We start from the raw sequence: 23,961 nt of genomic DNA on the forward strand, positions 1-23,961 counted from the left end.
TATATGGCCAATTTCCACTTTGAACATAGACTATGTAACTGCTGTTAACAGCTGAAGATGAGCACAATGCCTTGTTAAAGAGCAGGCCGGTTTCAGACGACTGAAACTGTATCTGCATCGTTGTTTATCACATCATTATTTATCACATCACTATAACTCAAAGTCTTAACATCTGAGCAGGAATGTATAAGAATAAGGCCTAAAGTTTGAAAAAGTGTCTCATGTTGACAAGTCATTTCAGAATTTATTAATAAAAGAAGGAAACACAGAGTTCAGATTTAGCAACTTTCCTTTGGCGCTCAGTGACTCAAGAGCTTCCTACGATGGCAATTTGTAAAGCAGAGACCTGAGGCACGGAAAAAAACCCAGAGACAGGGTGATTCAGTGAAAGTGAACGGCTCTGTCTCCTACCCATCAATGAAAGGGGGGGTGGGGGGAGACTGGGGGGGGGGGAGAGGAGCAGGGAAAAGGACGGGAAGAGGGGGAAATGACTGGCGACTGTGTGGGAAGAGAGATAGAGAGGAGGGGCTTAAAAAGTATGAACTTGTGTATGATTTAGCTGCAGGAAGCATTAAGAAGGGAAAAGACTGCAAACGAGACGCGGTAATCCCACTCTTTCAGGCGTCAGTGAGGACGGGCTGCTTTGTAACTTCTTTCCCCACCGGCTCACACGTCTTCTGCTGCGCTCCCTCCCTCCTGAAACTTATCTCGTTAATAACAATTCGCACCTTCAGCCCGTGCTGTTTTTCTCTCTCTCTCTCTCTCTCTCTCTCTCCCTTCTGTGCGTAATTTTGTGCCTGGGATCGAAAAGACGGCGACACCACAACAACACGAGGACTCGGGATCAGCTCAGAGATTTCAGCAACCTCTGGAAAATGAAAGTCGTCTTGGATTTCTGCGTGATTTTCCTCACGCTGCACACTCCCGGCGTGCTGACCTTGTCCACACGTAAGTTGCACACAGATGTCCACCGATGCGCAAAGTCACGGTCTTGCTGGGGAGGTGGTTGGGGTGTTTGGTTATGGGCTGTCTTTAGTGTCAGCAGCGGATCTGAGTGTAAACAGCACCTTGTGACACTGTCCTGCTCTGGTATGTTTGATTTTAAAGGTGGACTTGTTGCAGAAGAGCATTATTGAACTGTTTTAAACATCCTTTTGGTCAATATACATCCGAATATTGGCTATATTTAAGTGAAATGGGTAAACAAACGCTATGTACTGCAGTATATGTATAGCAGAAACATTACAAGCCCTGATGAGGATATATTAGAAACTATATAGTGATACAATGTGAGTTAAAAAATCCAAAGTACCGCTGATATGGTGTTTCAGTTGGATGAAAGTTGACATAAAATAATGTAAACCCTATCTGTGAGCATGCAAGAAATGAAAAACGTGTTTCCAATGCAAGAAGACAGTGATTCCACAGATTCTGTCTGTAGTTTCCTTATGTCACAAGGGCTCACTTGCTCACTGGATCCACTGGTTGATTTAAGAAAAAGGACAAATGGCACTTTGTCTCCATGACAGCTCCTATTATTGATGTGCTCCTGCTGCAGTTGTAGTGGTCGTTTCCCTACTGAGAGAGCTCCTCTCCCAGGAGGCCGGATTTCAACAAGTCAGGCCATGATTCGTTTAACACATGGAGTGCATGGGGGCTTTACGAACCGCATCAAAACAGTGACATCATTTGCTCGGGTTTTGGAGAATGTTAACCGCCAGCTTAATGCACAATAACGTAAATAAATCAGAGTTATGTCCGTTTCACCCACTAAGTGGCTGGATTAGTTTTTATGGTGAGCTCACTTGCGAGCAGCAGCTTCTCGGAGAGGATCTGCTGTTACTCATCCTATTTGAAAGGTGCTAATAAAAGAAAGTATCGTTTTAGGGGCTTAAAGACAGGAAAACAGGCCATGATCATAAGCTTCCCTTCTGCTAACTGCAGAGCCTAACTGGTCATTACTGTTTTATTCACTGTTATAATGGACAGTGCTTCCCCTGCACACTGTGTGCTGCGGTTTACACATGCCACTGAAGCAAAAGTTTAGATGTGGAATTTTCCTCCAAACATATGGTTAGTTTTTATTGCAGCTCATAACCTTTTGGAGTTTGCGTTGCGTTCTCCTAACAGGTAATGAGAGAAATGTGTTGGATCTGAGCATTTAATGCCATAATTCTGATTCCAGAATCCATCAAATAAAAGCCCACTAAAGTATACTTTTAGGCTGAAATGAACTTTTTGCCAACCACACTTCCCATTGGTCCTGCCTGTGCTTGCCCGTATCTGACTAGACGTTAAGAACGATTACCTCTTCTGGTCCCAGATAATCGCATCAGTTATGCACCCATGCTGAGAATCTGTGAAAGAAAAAGAAAAAAAAACTTTTGCTGTTTCCTCAACCTCTTTGCAGACTGCGTTGCATGGCTCATTGTCGTTAAATGTTGCATGACTTCTTCCACCCGGCTCATCTGCGCTGGCCCCTCGAAAAGCTCCACATGTATACGTGTTCGGAAACAGACAGAGGAAATGTAGGCTTTCGTTCACCTCTTGCATGGATGACTGATGGATAAAATGTTTCTTTAGTGAAAAGGGGGGACGCCACCACAGACTAGGTAATCGTCCACTGCAGACCTCCTCTGCAGTCTGCAGCCACGAAACAAAAGTTAAAACATTTTCCCACTTTTCAGCTTGAACTCCATCTTCCGCTTTTCCGGGGGTTAAACTCATCCCCTGCCCTGATGAGTGCTGTGCTCCAAGCAGCCTCAGCCTCTCCAAACAAATAATATTTTACAAGCCATTTCCTCTAGTGAGAGAGTCGAGCAGAGACAATAAACAGCAGTAATTGTGTCCCACTGCAGTGTTTGAACTGTGAAAGAAGGGGTGTTAGAGGGCTTCACACCCCGCTCCGGGGCACGGCCCCGTCCTCAGCGCCTGGAATACATAAACACTGATTGTTATTCAGCTGGAGCAGCATATTGTTGGCTAATCACAGCAGCCTTTAGTCCAATGTATCCAGTGACAAAGACAAACAGCCTCTGTGCATTGGTTTGTTTGTGTTCGTGTGTGCGCATGAATGTGTGGAAGTGTTGTGTCGAGGCCCGAGAGGAGGTTATCGTATTAACACTGGAAGGGAGTCACAGCTGCATTAATGTCTTCAAAGGCGGCGGCTCCATAAAAGACCACACAGTGTCTGTCAGCGTAAGGTGGCTGGCAGCTGAATAGATGTGGCCCGGGGCGCAGATTTGTAGTGGTCTGACAAAGTGTTGACGCTCTCACTCACTAGCTGTTTCGTCAGTTCCACATAGAATTGGTTTAACTTGCATGTTTTCAAGGTGGACACTTTTTCTTTTCTTTTTTTTTTTTTAATCCCGCACGCAGCTTTTAGAAACTCTCTTCCTCCCATCTTCTCTCTTTTCTCCTAGATCCTCTTCTTTTTAGTCCTTCACTGTTCACCTGTGAGATCAAAAGCCACTCTTCTTTTTTGCATTCAAGCTGCTACTTTTCTTGATTTTCCCAAGACTTAAAAAAAACTAAAAAGACAATTAAACTGAAAAGGATTGTTAGACAGAAAAAAGGCTCATGCAGTCACACAAAGCAATGCGCATAAAAAGATATGGCATGCCTTAAAAAAGGTTTTTACAAGATTCATCACAAATAATCAACCTGTGGTCCTCCCAGGGCATCCAATGCAGAAATTTAGTCAGAACCCTTATGAACAAACAAGAAAGTCATCGTACTGAGGTTGGATTCCGGTCACAGAAAGCAAGTAACTGCTTTTAGAATCATGAGACTTGAGTTTGGGACCAGTTTAGCACATGTGTACCTATTTATTTATTTTTTCCTTTTCACTCAATAAACCTATTTACATGACACCACAAAAAAAAAAAGAAATTCTTGTCTTGGTCCCACAGAAACCACATTTAATCTAAAAATGTTAGTTTTTTACCAAAATCGTGCAAAATCGAGCCTCTCAAAATCAGACGATGTATCTTTTTTTTGTCAAAACCAGTGAAATGTAAGCATGTATTAATACAGCTGAGTTCTCAAGGACGGGAGTCTAATTAAATGGTCTTGCAGAGCTGTAACCAACTCAGCCGTGTGCTGAGCGTTCATTTTTCGTTTCAACCTTCTCTTCTGGTTTGTAATGTCCAGGAGTCTTGAGAAAAAAAAAAGCAGAATGTAACATTAAGTCATTTTAACTGTTAGGGCTGCTCTACCATCTGAGATTCCACAGCATCTTACTTTTACATGTTCACTGTGTACCGTATGTTCTTGAGTAATAACAACATATCTTGGCTTTATCTTGAAAGTCACTGTAAAAACATTCAGATTAATCAAAAAATGTATTTGCTTTTGACAAAGCCTCTGAAAGGAGCATTCCAGTTAGCAAGTTGGTGAAATCAAAGACGAAATAAATGGCCATCTTTTATGTGAGAAACAAGCTTACCTGAACTGAAACTGCTGGTGTTGTAATGTGGCTTTAGTGAAATGATGTTTTCTTGTGAAATTAGTGTGTCTGACTGTTAGTGTTTAGACTACAGAGAGATGTTATTGTGGGAGCAGAAAGGAGGACGGCGCCTTGTGGTTCAAAGTTTTGTGAAACAGAAGGTCCAAATACTGACATAAGTCAGGCTCCGGTGGACAACAAGGATGCTTCTTTTCTTTTGGTCTCGAGCCTTTCATCAACACAGAGCAGACAGGCAAAGGCTTGAGTGGTGTGGATTAGAAGTTAATGGTGGCTAGTGGCAGCCGAGCCCTTCAGCGTTCAGCGTAGAGAGTATAACAGATATATGGCCAGACTCATTGTGATCAGGTGATGTCTAAACTTTATGAGTGACTCTCACAGTGTAAAAGGCCCTGAGTTAAATTTTGGAGGAGGTCTGCATACTGTGGGAAAGCCTAAAGTCTGCAATGAGACAATGTAATGCATGACAAACCAACCAAGACTTCCCGGCAGAGGCTCCATTACATCCAACACAGCGGCGGATTGGACCATGCATGAGACCACTTGTGGACTTTTGTGGAACTTTTTGAGGGTCTTTGCTAGCGAGATCGATGGTTACTGTGGATAAAAGCTCACCCAGTATTGTCCATACGTTCATCCACGGTAATGGAAACACTTTAAACATTTATGGTGCACATGGAATACTGTGGGAGCTTGGGTGACTGTTAAAGTTTCTGATGAATTTGAGGATTAGGACCCAGTTGGACACTGACTTCCTTACAAACAAGGAAGGCTAAGTAGAATCCATAAAAAAAAAAAAAAATCAAAAACACGACAGGCCTCTTAACTTAGTTAGAAGCTGTCAAATTGCCCAGGAACAAAGACTGGAAATTAATTTCTGAAACGCCTTTGAGGAGTATCATAAACCGATGAAAAGACACCCGAATTGGACATTCTTACATCAACGTTACGGCCAGAAACAGCATGTATCTTATCAACAAGATTAAGACTGTCCTCCTTACTTAGCTCCACTAAAGTCAAGAAACACTGAAGTGAGACTTGAGCCAAGGATACAGATGTCTGGAATCTGCAGAAACAGATTTGAAAGAAAAATAAAAGATCCAGCTCGAGTTAGGTAAACAGACAAAAATCATAGTTACTATCTGGAGTTGGATGACTAAATCTAAATGGTACCTAAAGAAGGTTAGTGGCTAGCAGCTCAGAGTTTTGTTGTTCTGAAACTGTTATTGGAAGTTCCAGCAGATAATGGGATGTTTGTTATTTCGTCCTCTGCCAAACATTATTTCATCTGGAGTGCTCCTTGATAGCAGGCTGGATTGTTTTTGGTGATTAGCTCAAACTTTAGACCGGTTGCCCTCAGAGAATATACTGATGTCATCAACTGTCTTCCATTCTCCAGATGTAGCAATTATCTACCCCCAGGACCCTGTGCTTCGCATGGGGTCCAACCTGACCGCAAGCTGCTGGGTCCACCCCGACCTTGGCATCCATGCCAGTTCGCTGTTCTGGACGCTGAACGGTCAACAAGTGCCAAGCTCCCTCTACAGAGTACTAAGCCCGACCAACCTCAGTGTAACACTGGCTGGACTTAATGCCTCGAGGCAAACATCTGGTGACAACCTCGTCTGTCACAACCACAAGGGACACATATTGGCTGGCTCCTGTCTTTATGTTGGGAGTAAGTTAACGTCTAAAATATCTAACCTTAAAACTATTTAATGTCTATTTTTCTCATGCATCTGTATCTGCCTCTATGTTTCACAGTGAGAAGATTTTGAAGTACAGTAAATGCTTCTTACATTAAGGGCCGAACGGCACATTTCAACCGAAGAGCTACTATAATCGGAATGAAAAGGAAATGGGAATAAAGGGGAACAACGAGGAAGTAGTGGGCAGATTTTTAAGTGTCCCTGCACAGTTGTAGCTGTATTTCATGTTTAGTATTTAGCTGCTTTCAGAGCCAGTGAGAGGCCTCAATAAGTGTGTCACTGTGAGACTCTTTAACCACCTGTGTGGTCCATTACTCGCACTATCACTCACATGCTAGGGGCCTGACATTTTACACAAACACATTTGTAGTTCTACATTTATGAGGAAATGCATTTACATCTGGGTATTTCAGCCATTCATTAAACGTGTTGATGTGATGCCTTATGTAGTTTAAATAGGAATAGTTGGAGATTTTAGAAAAAATGCTTCCGTTGTCGCTTCTGAGAAGTAGCTAACTTAGCTTATCTCAGCATTGAGAATGAGATCCTTCCAATACTCAGTGTTGTCTTTATTTTAGATTGTCATGCAACCGGAGGAGATAGTTCAGGTCAAGGCATAGTTAAGTATAGCTTCACAATTTGCCATTAGTCCACTTTGTTGTGTATCCTGATTAAAGAGATGTTTATTTAGTTGCACAAAGCAAGACTATAAGCTTAAAATAAGTTTAGCCCATCTGGCTGAGATGAGAATGATATCATTCTTTTTGTTGGTAAAAAGCAAATATGACATTTAAAAAAAAAAAAAAAAGGACACTCTAAACTTTACACTTTACTAAACCCACAATATAACTGTAAATTTCTGTCAGCATGTCTGTCCGTTGTGATACAAATTATTATTGATTTGGTCACCCAAATTATAAGATAAGTACCTTCAAACTTGTTTTTTTCTTTTAATATTTTGAAAATGAGGATAAAAAAGGTGTTCTTAAGGTCTGTAATTAATATTGTTTTCAGACAGATGAAAAATACATAACACACATTTTTTTGCTGCTTTTTTTATTCACTTGCTTCTTTTCACGCTTATCCCACACAAGACATCTACGAGACAAATACATGTCTAAGAGATATGATGAGATGAAAAATGACGTTCGACGAGACACAAAAATGTAATCTTAAAGGAGTGTGAGCGTGCATTTTCACAGACTCGCTCACAGAGACATAGAGAGGCAGTCAGGATCTTAATCTCTGTGTGACATTGGTGTTGAGGACCCTGTGTTCTTAGAGACCAAGAATGTTGACGGGAATCCCAAGTTTGACCAAATCAGACAGCGTGCACACAAACGGACACACTCACACGCACACAGACCAATTAAGCAATTTCTGAGGAACAGCACCAGTGGGTGAATTACACTCTAGGATGGAGCTGAAGTAATGACTAGATGTAATTTTGTACCCTCACTGACCTCCATTTTCCATCTTTGCTGCCTCCTCTACTCCCTCTTTCTCCTCCTCATCTTCTCACCTCCGTTTTCCTCACTCTCTGTTTTTTCCCGGTCACTTTCTCCCCACCGTCCCAGTGCCTCCTGAGAAGCCGGTCAATCTAACCTGCTGGTCCAGGAACACCAAAGACCTGACTTGCAGCTGGGCTCCGGGAGGAAAAGGAGAGACTAATATCAGCACACAGTACAAGCTCAAGTACAAACTCAGGTATACGCTTCACATCGGTCTTTAGCTTTTTCATGATATCTTTTTTAAACAAATAATCTGTTAAACACAGACTATATTTAGTTGATGATATGCTTTTTGGCTTTGGAAATGATGCTGTTCCATGCCAACTTGCTGTTCCAACACACATGACTGTCAGATTAGATGGTTTAGGAACTTGTCAATGGACAGAATTTCTGGATTGCTGGATTAATTACTTTGAAAACACACAGTGACTGTGCCTGTAAAAGAAGTGAGTTAAACCACGACTAAACTGCCAGTTTTCAAGTGGATAACACATCCACCTAGGTGAGCCCACAGCATGTCTCAATATATGTCAGGAGATACAATTCTCTAACGGCCCAGAAACAAACACAAGCTAAAATGGAAATAAGGCAAAAGTGCCTTTTATTTTCGCAGAAGGTTTTCTCAACAAAGATAAGATTGCTGATAGCCGGTGGGCGAAAAAAGAACTAGTATTGAGTAAGACAAATTTCACAAAAAAATAGAATAACAGGGAGATGTGGGAACAATGCACTGAAAAAAAAAACGAGTTCCAGATAGAACTTAAGCTCTGTTCTTATTTTTAGATTATGAAATCAGCTATTTAAAAGCGTCAAAATGAAAACAACTTGACATGTTGTATTCCAGCTTGCCAATGGGAAGATTTAATAATGTATTCAGGCATGGGCTTAATAAAAACACTAATGCCTGAAAAATTCTTAATCTATAACATATTAACCAATAAGTTGGACTTTATAACCGCTTTTCAAGTATATAAAATGATTTCTAGAGTTGTTTTAGTAATTTTTGCTCTCCTCCCAGATGGCACGGTACAGAAAAAGAGTGCGAGGATTACACTCATACTCAGCCGTACTCCTGCAGCATCACCCAGGACCTTCACTTCTTCACGCCATACGAGATCCGGGTGGAGGCCACCAACCAGCTGGGCCGGGCTACCTCCGATGTCATCACCCTTGACATCCTAGACGTGGGTGAGTGTGAGAAGAGACTTTGACCCTCTTGTTGTTCTTAGAGCTTAGATCTTTGTGACAATGTAGCCTCGAGCCTTAATCTTGGACAGTGGATAGCCCACTTTAAGGCTTGTGAGCCTTCGAAAGAAGACAATGTCCACCTGCAACCCCTCATCACAAGTTGCAAAAGTTCAACCCCTGGAGATTTTTATGGTTACTTTCCCCTTGTTTTTTTCTTTTTCCTTATTCAAATTCTCACAAGCGCTCTTTTATTTTTAATCGATGGGTTTCTTCCTTACAAACATTACTGTCATGTAAATGTGCTTATTCCATGTTTTTGAAAAGAAGAATTTGCGTGTAGGCCAATTTAGACACATACATTTATTTTCCTGTGTAGTTCGAAACTTTTAATGGTATGTTAGTGCCCATTCTTCACTGACTGTGCTATATTTTATTGAAACTTTGTGGAAATAAACTTGCCTGAGCCATGACTGCCACTTGGTTTAGGTAGGCTATATAATGCTAAAAGTGAGCGTATGCTATGCCAAATCTTCATTCAAATTTCGATCTTTTTTTTATTAAGGGACATCTTAAACATATGTTAGAAACCTTGACCCTTAGGATTATTACCTCTATGTGTTATATGACATATGATAAGTAAATCCAGCCATTAATGCTATAGGATTTCCGCTTTGAATCACTGGAGAACCACCTATAGTTTCAGAGGGGTAGCGTCAGACAGCTCTGCTATGTAAATTGGAGGAACCAATCCCGACCACTTACAGGATGGGGCTGTAGCTACAGCTATTTTACATGCGTTGTTAGGAAACGATGAAACGAGAAGCTAATGCAAGCTAGTGGGGGAAGTTAGGCAGGATCTAGCGACTACTCATTGAGGCTGAGTGAGCTGGCGCTAGCTGCAAGCAGTCAGGACATGGAAGGTGTAGCCACTACTAGCTCGGCATGGCCAGATTAACATTTTTTCCGGAGTCATACTCAAGTCATTTTAAAGCCAGGAAAAGGTTCTTTGGTTGCAACCTTGGAATGTGTAATATATTTATTTTTTTGGAAATGAATGGCTGCTCGAGTTGGGCTTTTATCCAATAAATCTCAGTGCATTGACAGTAATGATTCCACTGTTCGTTTTGTCAATGGAACTAGCTTTATACTGTAGTAAGATTAAGATTGTAAGTAGGCCTAAACAGTTTGACGGAGTAAGAAAATATGCCCCCCAGCAGCCTAATTCGTATTAATCAATTAACATGTTGTATCTCGTTTGCTAAATTCATACAAAAACAATGGTGTAACAGCAACAGTTTGCGGTTTGACACTTTTATGTGCCAGTTTTTTCTTTGCCAGCAGCAGTTTGCTCACAGCCACGCTAAGTGTTTGTCTGTTTGTAGTGTTTTTTCTTGAATAAGATAGTTGTTTCAGGGCTTTGGGCTTTTATTATTTTGACAAATACGAGAGTAAGTAGTAGTAATCTTTAAATTTACCTCTCACCATAAATGTGAGCGTTAGAGAATTTAATGATGAACTTTGAGCAATTTTTCTAGAAGTTCCTTTGGAAAGTGAATTTTTGTTTTTTGTTTTCTTATCTCTGTCGCACGATAAAAGGCGGGTCGGATCTATGCTTTTCATGTTGTTGACACCGTTTGAAATGCCAGTCCTCTATCGTACAGTGTTGGTGAGACTTTTGCCTCAGTGTAGCCTCAGTGTTCTGCTCTTCGCTGACAGGAGTGCAGATCCTCTGCTGCTGTAGCTCCTCTGGTTTCGGGTGTGACTCATTGAGCTTTTAGAGGTGCTCCTCTGCACCGGTTGAACAAGTGGTTACTTAAGTTTCCGTTATCTTTTAATAAACTGCAACTGATTATCAAGCTATTCCTTTGGAAATGAGTCGAGCTATTCCTCTCTAGTCTTTTCCTTTTAAAAGTTATTTTTGGATTTCTGTATGCTTTTCTTTCTTCAGACCATTTTATTGGGTTGTGTGTGAAAATCCCAGATGACCAATCTCTAAAATATTCACTTCAGCTTCTCTGGTATTATCAAAAACACCATATTCACAGTAACACTAAAACTTTTTACACAGTTTGACCTTTGGTTTGAGCTTCACAAAGTCCTCTAGACTATGTCAGCATGCCCAGATGTGGTATTTGTTAAAGGACAATGCTTTGGTGGACAATGGCAGGGAAAGGTACCCGTGACTGCCCCAAAATGACCCTCGTACAGGCATAGAGTTGTGCAACATGCATGGAGTACAACAGTTGAGTAGGTGTAAATAAAAATGTGGCCAGTAAAAACAGTATGTGACACTTTATAGGTTCTTCCAGGCTTAATAATAGGGAAGACTGTAAGCTAAGAGTTTGATTCCTTGCTGTCATGTCGTGACCCTTCCTATTTATCTTGTGGCACCCAAGTTAGTTACCATATTCCAAATGGCTCAAAGCTTTGCATATCACATATCACATGCAGATGACATTGATAGAATCTTAGTTGTATTCCCTTTTAAAGCTTTGTTACGTGCTGCGTTGCCTAGCAGTTTAAGCAATCTTCTCACTCTGACAGATACATGTGTGCACACTCGTGTATGGGAGCATGGCCACACCTGGACATGCATGGGTTTGTTTTTGCCTTTTGGGTTTATTTCTATGTAAAGTGCACTCAGATTACCTTTGTTGTGAAATGATGCCATATGAGTAACTTTAAACTGAACTGAAAGCCGCTGTCTCTTTTGACAGACTAATTTTCACTTTATCCATGCTCACTGGACACGCAGACACGTACACACAAACTGTAGGAATGTTCCAGGCTGATCCTCAAACCTAATCCTGTCTCCAAGGCGGCTACGGACCCCGAGGCCTGTGGAGTTTGGGCTTTGAGGCTTTAAGAGTTGGACTTGAAATAATACAACCTGATTAGCTTGGAATTCTTCACCTGGTTTACTCTTAGCATGCTCCAAATGGTGCTGGGAAAAAGTCCTGAAAGAATATTAGATTTCAGAGGTGGACATGCCACTGGCGAGGAAACAAGCATCCATCAAACAAACTGTAATACCTTTCTTCTTGCTAATGTATGCAAGCACACACCTGTTTACACACACCCCAAGGGCAGGGCAGGGCCTCGTATAGAAACAGAGGGGCAGAACAAGAGTGTAGGCGTTTTCTGAATTTACATGTTAGTGTGTGTGGTTTTGCCTCAGTCTAGCTGACCTAGTCTTCCCCTTTCTCTCAAGCTTTTTCCACAACAGAAGCAACCCATAAAGTAACCACACCTGTGTTGAGCTGCCGTGCGTCACTCACATCTACAGTCATGTCCAATCAGCGATGAAGGCGAGGTTGAAAAAAAAACAACATTTTTTCTGCATTCCTCAGTCCAGGGGAGATGCAAGAACCAGGGGGGACTAGAGGAAACTTGCACTGCTGTCTGACTCTGACACGATGACGTGTCGAGGAGTGACACGACATATATTAAGAATGATTCACCTGTAATATGTCACGTCTCATTGACTTTTATAAATACATGGCATGTGCACATTTTTTGCTCTTCCTCTGCTCACTGTCTGTGCATGCCTGCTAGAAAACACAAGACTGGGGGCATTCATATTGAATGCAGCGGGGCAGCACATTCTGTGACTGTCTGCAGGTTGTCTTTGGAACACAGATGCTGCCTTACCCATGTTCACTGTCCACCTTCAGCCCACAAGGTTTCATATTATGCCCTCTTCAGGCTACAAACACTCGTATTTTGTAATCGAAAATATGCACAATTCTATCTTATGATCTTCCAGAACAGGAGATTTGATTGAGTTAAGTAGAAACTTTATAAACCTCTTGCAAAACTTCATACATCCATACTTGTGTTACCGTTATTGGAGGATCAGATGACTCAATCTTCCTCTGGTACTGCAAAGGAAAGGCACATAAACATGAGGACTTGCACACAAAAGAGCGTTTTTAAATTTCACATTAATTTATACAGCCGCTTCAATGACATTGCCTTGTTTGCATCACATATGCATAAGATGTGACATACATACGACATTTCACATATGAATATTCACATAAATATTTGATACATGGAATCCATGTCTTTGTGTAGACTTCATTTCACCTGCTAGTGCAAAATCATTGGATTAATTCACTGAATTATCCCACGATCAACAATGCAACTACAAAACTTCCCATACTTAGTCTGCTGTAAGAGCACAGGGCTCCATCTTCCTCCTGTGCTGTGAAGTATTTACAAACAAGATTTTTAGCAATAAGATGCATTCCTAATTTTTTTTTAATATACATTACGATGGAAAAGTTGCTATTTCACCAAGAAAACAGGAAACGTGTGCATTGATTTGCTGAAGTGTGCAAACATAAATGGAAATACAGTGTAAATTAAATAGAGAGTTTGTAGAGCTATCATCACCTTTATTTTTCAACACAGCCTGAGTCCTCTTAGACAAGCTTTCTTGTCATTTCTTTAAGCGTTTTTTTTTTTTTAGGAACAATTCTCCAGGCTTCTCAAAGGACATGACAAAGCTCTTCTTTGGATGCTGGCTGCCTTTTGTTCCGTTCTACAACAACATGATCCCACACTGCTTCCAATCATCCCTCCATAAGACCTGTTGCCACTGATTTTCAGTCCACTTCTTGTCTCATTTCTCATACCTCAGCCTTTTTTCCCTGTTTGCCTTCCTTAAGAATGGCTTCTTGACACTCCTTCCATGGAGACCGTTTCTGACGAGGTTTCGGCCAACAGTAGATGGATCAACTGAAAGCCGGGAGACATCTCTCAGGTCCTGTGTCTCAGGTCTTTTTCTGTTAGTTTTTTTTGAGGACATCTCTTTCAGATTCTGTTGATCTGCTGCAGACAGACTTTCTTTTCTGCTACACTTGTCCAATTTCCTCATTTTATTTCTATCAAACTGTCTATCTGTGGCATTTTTGTTTTTTTCGTAGTTGCAGTTTAAGAAATGGGAGCAAACAAGCTGAGAGTAGCAAAGTGCCTGAAGGGACAATTTAAAACTGGCTCCTTGCCAAGTTGTCTGTTATCTGTCCTCAGTTGAGTTGCTTTTTTTATTCGCGAGTGATTGTTAGGTGAGTGTTGACTGACTTAATCAAAAGAAAACATTCCTCCATATAAGGACGAGGCTGAAAATGAATGAATCGCAGTGTTTTTAGAAATACTTTCACAAGGATTAACGTCAACCTACTACTTAAAATATGTAAACAATGATGGTGTTTTGTGACACACTGATGATTTAACCACAGCTTTGACAATTGATAATGAGAAAAAAAAATCCCTTTTATCGTAATTTGAATATCACTCGAATCTCACTCATATCATCTATGCGTGACCTAATGCTGTCTTGTTTTTCACATTTATGTTGGTACTCAGTGATTCGCGTAGTTTCGTGTTACATTCATTACATGAAGGTTACACCCTTGTTTTGTATTCCATGGACAGACTCCTCTTGCTTCTCCTCACTCTCGCTGATGATGAGCAGTGGAGGAGAGGGGAAGAGGTGCCAATTGTGTGGTTGCAAACATTTACCTAAAGAATTTACTCAGGCTCAATCCCAATTACTCCTCTTGGCTCAGTCACTCCATTTCAAAGAGATAATGGGGTCTTTTTGTTTTTTGGTGATCAAGGTGTTGTGGTCATCCAGCCATCCGAATTTACCGCTAATGTCCCAGTTGAAGGACCAGATGACCACTACTCATTGACCACCAAAAGGAAAGGGGCACCGTATCCCTGTAAAATTTGATAAATAGGGTCAAGAGAGGGGTATTGTCATTGGGCCATACTCTGTCCTTAAAGTGAAAAATGATTAGTGAAGCGGTAAGAGAGGGTATTAGCCCACTGGAGGCTATAAATAAAAGTAATTACAGAGCCAGGACAAAAGGGGCCTAATATCCCAACTTAACTTTGCAAGAAAACAAGAAACAATCTAAACAAACACTGATATCCTCTGAGATTAATGTGGTATATTTCAGTGAAAAACATTCACTTACAAAAACAGAAACTTGAATACTCTTTATATTACAAAGTCAGAAATTGAAGTAATCCCAGATGTTTTACGATAGAAATTTTCTTTTTCTTTTGAAATCTTTTTGCTCTGGAAACCACATCACCACACGTAAACAACTCTCACATGAACACATTAGTGTGGAGCGGCAACAGTTTGCTACATATCTGCATTGTCTCTAAGCTTACTATATGAAAACATTGTGGTTTTGGGCTAAATTTGAATCACTTTTTCCTTGTTGCTGATTTCAAATTTGGTTTGCTGAAGTTGGATCCAGCGTGATAAAGGCTCTAACTTTAGTCTGCACTTTCAAAAACAAAAAAAAAGAAGATAATATAAACTTTTTTTTCCCCAAAACACATGAAAGCGCATGCCACCATTAGGTTGATTCTTTTAGACTCCTGGCGACCAGAGACAAAACCTCTTAAACTCTCGTGTGAGCCCCCGTTTTTTTTCCCCTCCGCTGCATCTTTCCCATCTTCATCCTTCCCCTGGGCTCCCAGAGTTTGTTTACTTGTAAAAGATGACATTCTAAAAGGGAACTTTAGTTGATATTGAAATCATCTCCGCCGCTCAAAACAAAAGGAGAGTAAAGTTGAAGTAATGGTCTGTCACTGCGTGTTTGTTTGTCAAAGAGATAATTGTTGTCAGATGAAAAAACCTCCACCATCTTACACAAGTCAACCCTTCAGAAAGTAGAAGGCACCAAGAGACCGCAAACCTCCCCCAGTGCTGAACAATCCTTCAGTGTGCCGTGTTAAACATAGACATCACTGCTGCACCTTTAAATTGGAGTTGAGAGGGTTTTTGACCTCACAAACATTAATGAATTAGTATGTGGAGAAGTCCATATTAAAAGCCAAGAGTTTTTGTAGTTATTCTTGGCGGAAATTGTAAACTGTTTATCATTAGATTTAATCGACAACTATTTACAGGTCATTGCCCTGATTTTGTTGCCCAGCGCTTTATCAAGCTAGTCATCTATCAAGCTAGTGTCTGCTGCACCAGACAGTGGACAAATGAAGCTCGAGAACATTACATGAAGACACATTTAAGTTATATTATGAGTCAGCTGGATTCAATCCATCTTGTCAGGCTTCGAAGTACACATTTATGGTCAAGAGAAAATCCTTTTGGACAAATGGGTTTTTGGTGTGACAGCAGTTTGACTCCGAGAGAGCAACCGCTACATCCGAACTGGAGAGCATTTCCAGAAGACCGTGGGTCCACTTTTTAGATCTGCTTGGTGGAAGTTAGCCCATGATAAACAGTGAGAGATGGTTCTTCCAGTCACTTGTAAATATTTGAACTGAATAGATGCTTTGAATAAAATCATAAAGAAAAACAAAAGTTTAAATCACCGTGTTCATATCATAAAGGTTTTTCACTTTTTCCCTTGCTCTCTGGTTGCAATAAATGTTATCATCTTGGTCTAAAGACGGTAATGGGATTTAATATCTAGCATTTCATATGCTGGTAATTCATGGTTAAAATACACCACTTAAATCAAATATCTGAAATTAGATTAATTTGTCTATATCTGTATTCATTTCCATGAAAGTGGAAAAAAAGATCTCAAAAGAAACAAAACAGGCAAAAAAAAAAGTAACATTGATATGCAGTCTATGCTGCCAATATGAAAAGCTAAAAATCAAATCTGATCATTCACAAAATTGGAAGCTTGCAATCAAGGATGCCAGGTGATTTATGCGGTGAAACCTCTGAGCGAATGTTGAAGGATCATCTGCTGTTTTCTGTATAGAGTGATAGAAAGATGTCCACAGTATGTCTCAGAACCTAAACTGGCTTTTAGAAGCCATGTTTCTCAACTAAAAGTACAAGATTTATTAAGTATTCTTTTATTTCTCATTGTGTAAGAGTGAAAAAAAGAACGCATTTGTTTATATTTCAGAAACTTCAACCAGTTTATTTTGAGCACTATTTTTATCGTTTCAGGTCTAGAAGGAATGTTCTCACTTAATTATCTGCTCCGTCCCCTCTTCCTACAGTCACCACAGACCCTCCGTCAGGTGTGATGGTCAGTCGTGTTGGCCAGTTGGAGGACCAGCTTAGTGTTCGCTGGGAGGCCCTGCCCCCCGTCCTCAAAGACTTCCTGTTTCAGGCCAAGTATCAGATCCGCTACAGGCTGGAGGACAGCCAAGACTGGAAGGTAAAGAATGCTAAATTGTAAAGGACATGAATCCGCTCTCTTTGTCTCTTACATGCAAACATAAACATAACTGCGGCACTGAACCAGCTGTTTCCCATCCTTAACTTGTCTGATTAAGCCCGCCTGTCAAAACTTTTCTATCACGAATCTGGTCAGGTTTGGACCAAATTCACTCTGTACGAGCCTTTTATGAATGAAAAACGTAGTGTGAAGCTGTCAGTCATTCAGATGGTGCTTCAGAGGAATTGCTTTCCTCTGGGTAGGAGGGAAGCCTCTCCCGTGATTAAGAGGGAACTGCTCTGCTGAAATATAAGCAAGTCTTTACTCGCAAAGTGGAAAAAGAAAAGAAGGGGCGTGGAGAGGCGCGGCGGAGGGATGATGCCATTCGAAGGAGGAGAGAGGAGGCTGAAATCCAAGTGGCTTTAAGAGTTGATGGTGGAAACAGAGCGCCTCTCAACTGGCCCTAATCATGAGGTCATGCTGAGGAATGGAGGGATACATCTCAGCTGTTAATGTCTTCAATATGGCTGTAAAGACGCTCAGCTGTAACTTCTGCCTATTTGGCTTCCCTTACATCACATCATTAGCCCTCTGATGCCTGTAATTTCCACACTCTGTTTTCCTTCTTGTGAAGTCCTTCTTCACAAGTGTTTACAGACTGGATGCCAGGGAGAAAGTGGTAATTATTAGACACGATTATTAACTGCAGCATGTGTGAATTTCTTTCACTCTTATTTTGCAGAAATTGCCTGTCTTCATTGTTGCTCTGTCTGTATGAGTACCTGCGCGCGCTCCCTTGTGGGTGTCCCAGGATATCCAGCTCTGTAATAAATAATAGAGAACAGATTTTACCCAGCAGGCACAGTTGCATTAAAATAGTTTCATAAACATGCTGATCAGGAGCCACTAAACAATGTGGCGTTCATGCATGTTTAGGTCTGTACATGGTTTGCGGTTTTGTTCTTTGCATCTTGAATCTGCCCTGTGTTTGAGTTTGTGCCCATTGGTATTTAATACTGTGGTCAGACCTCCAGTGCTCAGCTCTTCAGTGTTTGCGTCTTTTCTTTGCTTTGTAGGTGATGGATGATGTTGGGAATCAGACGTCTTGCAGACTGGCTGGACTGAGACCTGGAACAGTGTACTTTGTCCAGGTAGATTGACTCAGTGACTGTGTGTATGTACTTGCATTCAAGTGTATAAAAAGAGTTAGTCGCTGGTAATTAACATTGTTTTTTTTTTTCTGCAGGTTCGCTGCAACCCCGTGGGCATCTACGGCTCTCGCAAAGCTGGGATCTGGAGCGAGTGGAGCCACCCCACAGCTGCTTCCACACCCCACAGTGGTGAGCAACACTCACATACAGTCATATACGGGCACCCACTCACTGTCAGAGATCCACTGAGAGAGCTTTTTTTCCCTCCGTTCAGTTTTTTGGAAGCACTTTAGTCCCTTAAGAGGCAATTTCTTGCTCAAAAATTAGGTTTGTATCATGGTGTACCGCGCATCCAGCAGTTCTTCTGTGGCTGCCTCACAAATAGCAGGAGACGGTGATACCAGTCTCCCTGCCTGTTTTTGTTGTTTTGGCAGTTTTATTCACGACAGATGGATCGATCTAGTCAAATAAAAATATATTAGCGTAACAAATTCTAATAATTGGCATGCCAAACTTTACAAAATCAAACCAGGCATTTTACTATATTTAGTTGGAGTAGGTTGCAGTAGAAGTCATTTCTTGTCAAAAAAGAGCACTTGTGCAGTTGCCACTCTGGATATCTTAAGGTCCTTTCCCTACGCAGACATGCATGGACTGCTGCATGAAATGTTATCATAAACTGACCACAAAAGAGACCACAGTTATGAAAGCAAAACATACATTTTAACTGCCAGGGTTTCTACAAGGGAAAGCTCAGAAAGTACTGATCAGGGCAAAGAGAAAAACAGTTCTCAGTTACTTGGAGAATTGACTTCCGTCTTGCTTTCTTTTCTCATATGTTTTCTCTGTCACTCTGGTCTGTCTGTTATCTTTTTTTTCCTGTAACTCTTTGGTGGTACAGTCACATTCATGGAGTGCTTTACTGAAATAGATTTCTCAGGTGGTAGTGGTTTATAGCTTGATTATCTCACTTTGCTCCCTCTAAGTCATTAGTCTAATCATTAGATGCAAAACATGTTTAAACAATGGTTTCTTCCCAGACAGAACTTGTATTTCTTTTTAACATCACAATGTGAAATAGAAGGGGTCAAAATGTGCAATATTGATATATGAAACTACAAATGGTTACACTGCATCTTATTGTATGTCAAAGCATAATTAGATTTGTTTTATTGCAGCTAATTTTAATTGTGTATCCATTGTGCTTCTACAGTATTTTTCACTTCACAGTGGCCTCTTTCACAAGCCGGCACTGATGCACTTTTAATGTGCATTATTTCATATGGGAAAGTAGAGGCAGAACGGGCGGCTGAAATTGATAAGCCACTGATCCGCCTCTGAGCCATCAAGGGAGGTAGTAACGGAGGCAAAACAGGCCCGCCTCTTGCATGCTGACACATGGGCTGAGCTTCTTATGGCATTATGAGGTGGAACAGCAGGTTAATGAAAGCATCCTTTTTTCCCCCCACCTTTTGAGGCACAACGAATGTGTAAAAGAGGCTACTGATTCTTAATTGTAGGCCATCAGTTGATGTATAGGCTTAGCAATGACACAATGTTACATTATGAGCACTGGATGAGGACCCAAACTGGGGACACCAGAGACTGGCTGAAACATAGCAAAAAGTTGTCGAGGAAATGTACAGTAACAGAAGGCAGGAAATGAAAAAATTCCAAAAATATAAACCCAAACAAAAGGTAAAACTCAGACATAGCTTGTACAGATCAGACGGTCACAATGATCCATCCACATTAATGGAGTAGTAATAATGAGGAACTTTCAAAGAACAAAGGAAACTAAGGACTGTATGTCAACAGAGGAGAAAAATCACTGACAAGATGCAGGTGAGGCAACCAGCATCAGAGCCCAGGTGTGAATCACACACAGGAAGCTAAATTTATCAGGATGCACAAGGGAGAATGGATTTAAAAGCTTTTGATTTCATCATCTTCTTTTGGCATCCTCTGCAATGATTCATTGACACCCAGAGGGAGAGTTAACATCATTAGCATTCAGTCATCAGTCATCAAGTTTCTGTTTTGTTTTTTTTTCCAAAATAAACTAAACAGATAACCAAAATTATGTTTATACCTTAGCTGAACAGGACCAGCCCTCCACATTAGTAACTTGGAATTTAGTTTTTTGTTTCATGAACTGACAAGAAACAACTTTTGAGTCATAGCCCACCACTTTTAAGTTCCAATGAGGGCATGTCATGTCAACAGTTTTTCACCTCATTGCATATTTTGACTGCGTTGCGAAGACACAAGCTGAAAAACACTGAAACCACGTATGCCAACTTTAACTAGTCAGGCCATATCTGCATGTTTAATGTGAAATATCATTGGTGAAATCCTCTTCTAGAATGAACTGACATAAAAAAGGGTTCAAATTTGACCAATCATTGAATGAAAACCCAATTCAACTAACTGATGTTTCGTAAAAATGAAGTCAAATGCTACTAGAATACATTCTTTTCTCTGTCTTTGATAATCAAAGCCTGTCAGACTCATTCTCCTCCTCTCATTCCCTGCTTGGTTTACCTTCCTGCAGAGCGACTCATGTCGGGCTCCTGTGACTCAAAGTCCAGCGGAGACTCAAACTCCACCCTGCGCAGGGAGCTGAAGCAGTTCTTCGGCTGGGTGCGGAAACACGCCTACGGCTGCAGCAGCATGTCCATGAAGTTGTACGACCAATGGAGGGTGCTGATGCAGAAATCCCACAAAACTCGCAACCAGGTAGGTAAGCATCGCTAATGCAGAGAAGAAGCACACACACGCACACGCACACATGGCTGGCATGCACACGTGTCCTGCCCATACATATACAAGCAAAGTGAAAATGATTTTTTACGAAAACGGATATGTAACAGATTTTGTCTTCAATTTAGGTTCTCCAAGGGGATAAATCCTAGCACATGCTGACAGGAAAGCAATGAACTGAGTGTATGCAGCTTGTGTTTTTGTTTATATGTGTGAATGAAAGATGAGCAAAAGAGACTCCATTGGTATATCAGAATTATAAAGACAATTTTCACCAATTGTGTGCCGATGCCAGCTGTGGCTGCGGGAGGACATTTGAAGAAAAAACGTGGGATATGCTTCCTTTTTGCAACTTTTCCAGTCAGTGTGAGCAGTTGAGCGCACAGGTGCGAAAGACTGAAATGATTAAACTCATCACGGACATCCTGGTATCACAGTCTTGAAAGAAAAGAGGCCACCTGGACAACTCTGCGTTCAAACTGCATTGTAGCATGAATATTTTGGACACTAGTAAAGACATTTGACATGTTATTTGATCTGAATTTACACAGAGACGATCTAAACAAAGGCAATCTTGCCAGAAGAGTTGCTGAAGCGTCTAAAGCTCTTGAGTGTCATGTTGTGGGTTCTCCTCTGGATCCAAAGCACCATCTAGTGGCTGCTCAGCACCCATGGATCCTCCGGTCGATGCTTTCACCAAGGTCTTAATGTAATTAGAAAAAAAGTAGCAAAATATGATACAGTATTTCTAATTAATGCTTTGTTATATAGATGGATAATGTGCCAAACTGGTTCACCCAGCATTCATGTGTTTCTGAGTGACAGTATGCGACTGATGAAAGGATGGTGTTTGTGTCTGGAAACGTTTTGTTGCCTTTATTTTTGTACTGAAATGTAACAACATATTTAAAGTATAAAGTTAATTTTTATAATTGTTAAATTATGTTTAGTTAGTAAAGACTGTACAATGACTGAAGTTGTTATCAATCTCTTAATCGTGCTCCATAAAAAATGCTGCCAGAAACACAGGGTTTGGAAGTTAGTTGTGTGTGCACGACAGTGGAAAAGCAGACACACCGAACAGCACCAACTCTGCTTCTCATTTTGGTCTCGTGCTTCTCGTCCTCGCTCACTTTTCACCAAAGTGGAGGATTGAAACCACAAGTTATTAGGTTTTGGACAAAAAGAGTTACTTGTTTAAGAAGAGAAGAAAAAAAATGGTGATTTGCTGGATTCAATATTCTCTGTCTTTATGTAGAGTCATGTGAAGAAGAAAGTAGATCCTTTTTTTTATTCTAAGGCTTTATATATCAGGACATAATAAGGAAAATGGTCTGTTCCTTATCAGCTCTTAAAATGACACAAATACATCCCCAGATGAGCAGCAATATGTGACATAGTAGACCGTGTCACTACTTAATGAACAGCTGAGCAAAAATGCGGTTCCATATGAATTAAGAGGGTAAGTAGCAGCCAAAAGTGGCTGATCAAATGCACTCAATTAATTGATCATCAGTAGGTGTGAGCAACTTAATGAAAGCAGAAGTTTAGCCAGTTTGGTGCTCAGACAGATTCTGATGTGTGTTAACGCAATGCCAAGGAGGAAAAACATCAGCGATGATCACAGAGAAGCAATTGTTGCTGCCCATCAATCTGGGATGGGTTACAAGGCTATTTCCAAATAATTCCGTCATCCTACAGAGATAAAAGATTAGTCACGAGGGAAAAATATTCAAGACAGTCTTCCCAGGAGTGGACCGAGCAAGTCGTAGCAAGTCACATCAAGGTCAGAACGTGCAATGCTCGGACAACTTGTAAAATAAAAACAAGAGCTAGATCTCAGACTCTGCAGGTCTCAGTTAGCATGTTAAATGTGAAAGTTCATGACAGTACAATTAGAGATGGCTTGTTTGCAGGAGAAATCCTCTTCTCACTAAGAAGAACATGGCAGCACAACTTAGGTCTGCAAAGATGCATCTGAGAGAAAAACACATGACCTTTAGAACAAGATGCTTTGAACAGACCAGAGCAAATTCACCATGACACAGTGTGCCATATTTGAAAGGAAACCAGACAGAACATAGAAGAACAAACACTTCATACCAACTGTCAAGTGCGGTGGTAGAGGGGTGATTATTTGAGCTTATTTTAAAGCCACAGGACCTGGGTGACCATGAACTCCTCTGTATGCCAAAGTATTCTAAACTCAGACTTCAAGCCATCTGTCTGACAGCTGAAGCTTGGCTGAAACTGAATAATGCAAACAGTCAATGATCCCAAACACAACTGCAAATCTGCAACAGAACGGCTGAAAAAAAAAAAAAATCAAGGTGTTGCAATGACTCAATAAAATTCCAGACCTCAACCTGCTCGAAATGCTGTGATGGGACCTGAAGAGTAGCTGTGCCTAAATAAATGCCGTAAACCTCAATGATGAAGCAATGTCGTAAAGAAGAGTGGGCCAAAATTCCTCCACAACAATGTGAAGTTATTCCTGCTAAAGGTGGTTCCAGTTCCTCACACACAGTTTCTGTATTTCAGCTTAGTTTTTGTTAGATATTGAAATGATGTAATTTGTCATGTGTTGTTTTTCTTCCAAGATTGTCTTAACGTAGTTTCAGGACCTAGTGAGGGCAAGGAGATTTTTTTTAGTCATGTCCTGACATGACTAAACCTTAGAATTGAAAGCGAGTGCATTTCTTTTTTCACATGACTATAGTTTAGTGCAGAAATTCTAAAGTTACAAAGCGATTATTCAAACTTTTACGATCATCAACAGATGGTGGTTTTTTTCCCCTTGTTAATCCTCATGTCTTTGCAGTTTGATCAGCCGAGGCATCGGTGTGAGTGCTGTTTAACGCACTATTTGGCAGGCAACAGTAGATGAAAAAGTGAGAAAAAGAAGTTTAAAACACACACTCTTTGCAAAACCATGCCAATCTAATTTGGATCGCACACTTTGGAGGGTTTTATTGAGTGTTGACTATGCCAAATGCATCCAAT

At 40.8% G+C, this 23,961-nt stretch overlaps 1 protein-coding gene across 2 annotated transcripts; it reads left to right on the forward strand.

The window, feature by feature from the left end:
- Positions 1-570: 570 nt before the first annotated feature.
- Positions 571-21,957, forward strand: crlf1a (cytokine receptor-like factor 1a). Of its 2 annotated transcripts, none has more exons than XM_075447796.1 (9): positions 571-948; positions 5,865-6,143; positions 7,752-7,881; positions 8,704-8,873; positions 16,884-17,044; positions 18,121-18,195; positions 18,291-18,384; positions 20,750-20,938; positions 21,087-21,957. In XM_075447796.1, the coding sequence occupies exons 1-9, from the start codon at positions 876-878 to the stop codon at positions 21,101-21,103; spliced, it is 1,188 nt and encodes a 395-aa protein (XP_075303911.1). In that variant the 5' UTR covers positions 571-875; the 3' UTR covers positions 21,104-21,957. The 2 variants fall into 2 exon arrangements, with proteins under 2 accessions (XP_075303911.1, XP_075303910.1); XM_075447795.1 differs by having other exon boundaries at positions 20,750-20,934.
- Positions 21,958-23,961: the final 2,004 nt, after the last annotated feature.

This window comes from Odontesthes bonariensis, chromosome 17, assembly GCF_027942865.1.
Source record: "Odontesthes bonariensis isolate fOdoBon6 chromosome 17, fOdoBon6.hap1, whole genome shotgun sequence".
Classification (NCBI taxonomy): domain Eukaryota; kingdom Metazoa; phylum Chordata; class Actinopteri; order Atheriniformes; family Atherinopsidae; genus Odontesthes; species Odontesthes bonariensis.